At 55.3% G+C, this 3,680-nt stretch overlaps 1 protein-coding gene across 1 annotated transcript in view; it reads right to left on the bottom strand.

The window, feature by feature from the left end:
- The window catches only part of OCRL (OCRL inositol polyphosphate-5-phosphatase), a 20,826-nt gene extending 17,489 nt beyond the window's left edge, over positions 1 to 3,337 (bottom strand). Inside the window, exons 1-7 of the mRNA XM_015626841.2 lie at positions 3,222 to 3,337; positions 2,373 to 2,411; positions 1,841 to 1,951; positions 1,697 to 1,768; positions 1,256 to 1,376; positions 1,006 to 1,167; positions 70 to 171 (exon numbers count right to left, since the gene is read on the bottom strand). Coding sequence (XP_015482327.2) covers positions 70 to 171; positions 1,006 to 1,167; positions 1,256 to 1,320 — 329 coding nt within the window. The 5' untranslated portion in view covers positions 1,321 to 1,376; positions 1,697 to 1,768; positions 1,841 to 1,951; positions 2,373 to 2,411; positions 3,222 to 3,337. The remainder of the gene's footprint in view (positions 1 to 69; positions 172 to 1,005; positions 1,168 to 1,255; positions 1,377 to 1,696; positions 1,769 to 1,840; positions 1,952 to 2,372; positions 2,412 to 3,221) is intronic.
- Between the last annotated feature and the right edge of the window lie 343 nt (positions 3,338 to 3,680).

Genomic DNA, 3,680 nt, shown 5'->3' with positions numbered 1-3,680 from the left:
CAGCCCTGTGCAGCCTCTGAGAGCACGGCAGGAACCAAAACCCAGCCCAGCCCTCCTGGATCCCCTCACCCGATGCAGTAGAAGTCTGGAGGCTCGGGGTCACACACCAGCCATGGATTCAAGAAGCTGTCAGGAGACTGCCCATTCACATTCCACGTTCCCACAAAGAACCTGCAGCACAAAAGCAGAGGAGCTGTTAGAAAACACGATGAAAAGCACAGCAGTGCTCTGGCTGCAGGCACACACTGGGAGCTGTCCCTGCATGGGGCAGTGGCAGCCATGGGGGATCTGAAAGCCACAGGATCACTGAGGCTGGAAAAGCCCTCCAGGACCACCGAGTCCAACCTGTGCCCAATCCCCACCATGTCACCAAGCCCAGAGCGCTGAGTGCCACATCCAGGCATTCCTTGCACACCTCCAGGGATGGGGACTCCAAACCTCCCTGGGCAGCCCCTGCCAAGGCCTGACCACCCATTCCATGGGGAAATTCCTGCTGCTGTCCACCCTGAACCTTTCCTGGTGTGGTTTGAGGCCATTTCCTCTTGTACTCTCTCTTGCTCCCTGGGAGCAGAGCCTGTCAGGAAGTTGGGGAGAGCCAGAAGGTCCCCCCTGAGCCTCCTTTTCTCCAGGCTGAGGCTCCCCTGCTCCCTCAGCTGCTCCTTGAAAATGCTCCCAGGCTGGGCTCACTCCCAGTGACACTCCTCTCGGAGTGAGACATTCCACCAGCAAACATCTGGCTCTTTTAACACCACAACACTACGGTGGGACATCTGTCCTCACTCTTCCTGCCCACCTGCTCCAGCCTTTCCAAGGCTCAGGAGATCTGACACACCCAGAGGAGATAAAAGGAGCAGCTGCCCCATGGAGACTTGGTGACTTTTGGGCTGTACCATCCTCACTGGCCACCTGAGCTGCAACATCAGCAGCTGCCAGGGTCCGATCCTGGGTGAGATCCAAGCTTGTAGGAAACACCCCCCAGCTCTGTCCTTCCCTCCCAGGTCTCACCTGAAGTTGTGCAGGTTGATGTAGGCCTTCTCCCTCTTGGCCAGCACATGTTTGATGAGCCCCTCTCTCTGCCCCGACTGCGTGCTGGGCAAAAACATCTTGCGCATGGTGTTGGTCACCTTGGGCTGCTCTCTGGATGTGCCTTCTCTCTCTCGGTGAAACCTAGGAAGGAGGCAAGAGCAGCACTAGAACTAGTTCTGCTGTCTAGGAAGAAAAGTGAAAAAGGGAACAGATCCCCTGCTTTTCTTACTGCTTATTCTGAGGGACGGGAGGAGGCGGGGGCTCCCGCCGAGATCCCGCCTGGTGGTTCTGCATGTTCCTTTTCTCTTCCAGGCTCAGAGTACCGAAGTCATCCTCAAACCCCAGAGCTCCTGTAACAAAAATCCAAGAAAAAACACCCTGAGAAACAATCTGAAACAGCTCAGATCAAGAAGGAAAAAAACTAACTCCATGGAAAGCAAAAAACCAAGTGATAGTAGGAATATATCAACAGCGTGTCCCTGGAAATTGGAGAAAGGGGCACTAACCACAATTCAAGGCAGGAAGGAATTAACATGCACAAAACAAAGGTGAAAACAGCACTTAGGAGGGAATTAACAGACAAGGAAGCAGGGCCAGACCCAGCTCCTACCCTGGGCACCCCAGCACTGCACAAGCCCCACAGCAAAGGCAGCTGTACCCGGAGACAGACCTGTGAGGCTCTTCTCCACCTGATGCCAAATGGCTGAGTCCTTTGCTTCAGGAAGAGACGCTTTCAGGTGGGCTGGAAAAAAACCCATCCCTGTCAGAAACTGCTGGCAGAGGATTTCACAGCCCCAGGGGCAACTCTGCTCACCTTCCTGTATGCTCTGCACTTCTGACAGGAACCCCAAGCAGCGCTCCTCGTCAGGGATCTCAAAGAGCCGCTCCGGTGCCTCGTCACCCTGGATCCGGACCTTGCAGCCTGCTGCAAGCACACTCACTGTGTCAGCCCAGCCTGGCTCAGAGTCCCCAGGCTTCCCAGCCAGCCTCAGGTGTTGTTTGTGATGGAAACCTGCACTAAGTTACTCTCCCTGCGCTTCTGAGGTCCTCCCCCCAACCCAGCACTTCTCCTGGCTTTCGGAATCCTCCCTGCTGCAACCTCGCAGAGAAGAGCTCTAAAAGCAGGAAGAAAAATTGCAAACATTTCCATCGTTTGCATTTCAAACCTTGTCTGTCTTGACAACTGAATGTCTGACAGAGCCAGATGACAACATCAGAGGGAAAACAACCCCGGTTTGAGCAGAGGACAAACACAGAGCCTGGGGGAAGACTGGGAGGCAAAACAAGCACCAGTGGCTGTTCCCTGACAGGACCTTTAGCTACAGCACTGCCCTTATGAGACTTACTGTTTGTAGCTATATCAATCAGCAGAGTTTCTTCTGCCTCTGGAAAAGAGAAGAACAGGATCAGTAGAGCTGACGCTGGATGCTGCAGTAATTGAGGACTCATGTAATTACACTGCCTGCTACCAGCCACCAAGAGTCCTGACAGGAACAAAGAGCTCTAATTTACATCTGGACATTCCTAACGGTTCTGGCACAGAGAACCAGGAGCCACCTCCCAGCGAGGCCCCAGGGACATTCCCACCACACATTCCCACCACACAGCTCTCTGGAAGGTTTTTCCCCATCAGTGCAGAGCTTCTCTACAGGGCAAGACCAGGGGCAGAACATCACTGAACTGCACACAAGGGAACGAGCAAATCCAGGAAAAAGGACTTTTACTCCTTACAAAGATTCGGCCTAGGGCCACTTGCTGCTATTTAAGTTTTTCCAAGACAAGGCCTAAAGCCCTTCCTGATCCAACAGGTGGGATGCTGAGAGCTTGCTAGACTGTATGGAAGTTTAGATATCAACACTGAGGAAAAGGTAACAGCTCCCAGCTCTCGGCACAGCAGAGAAGCCTGAGAGACTCCAGCACACAGCAAACCCCAGCCCCTGGCAGCACGTTCTGCGTGTGTTGGCTCTGTGTGATGCCAAGCCCACCACGCACTGGAGCCTGCCAAGTTCCTCACAACTGCATGCTGACATGGAATGACAGCCTGCTTGGACGAGGAACCAGGGATTCCATAAAATGTGAGCTGTTGTTTCACAGTGAAAGGATTCAATGCTCAGGAGGCAGGTCAGGAAACATCAGTAAATTTGGGGTTTGTGGATGAACAGCAGGGGATTCTTCCTCCCCCCAGCAGTCAGTACCTTGCACACATTTAAAGCGGCTATTGATGGGAATATAATCCGGATCAGAGTTTTCTTTCTCCTGGGAGTGAATAACGACCCTGCAGACAGAAGGAAGGCTCGTAAAGACCCGGCAGCAACGCCCTGCTCACACACGGGAGCCGTGTGTACAGACACAACGTTTGATTCTTATCGCTAGGCTTCTGGGGCAGGAGGAGGAAAAAGGAAGGCGAGACGGTGCAGGACGCGGACACCCCGGGGAGAAGCCAGGGCTGACGGGCTGTCCGTGCCCGGGGAGGGTCCAGCACCGGGCAGCAGCGCTCGGGATGCCGGAGGAGCCCCGGGGAGCCGGGAACGCACCTCCGGAGCGCCGGGCCCGCGGGTCCCCGCCGCAGGGTGACGGGAGCCCGCCGGGACCCCGCCGGCCACCACGGCAGCGGCAGCTCGGGGGAGAAGCGCCCGCAGCCCCGCCGGGCTCGC

This window comes from Parus major, chromosome 4A, assembly GCF_001522545.3.
Source record: "Parus major isolate Abel chromosome 4A, Parus_major1.1, whole genome shotgun sequence".
Classification (NCBI taxonomy): Eukaryota; Metazoa; Chordata; class Aves; order Passeriformes; family Paridae; genus Parus; species Parus major.
The sequence above is the reverse complement of the archived record's forward strand: the minus strand, read 5'-3'. Positions and strand labels throughout refer to the sequence as shown.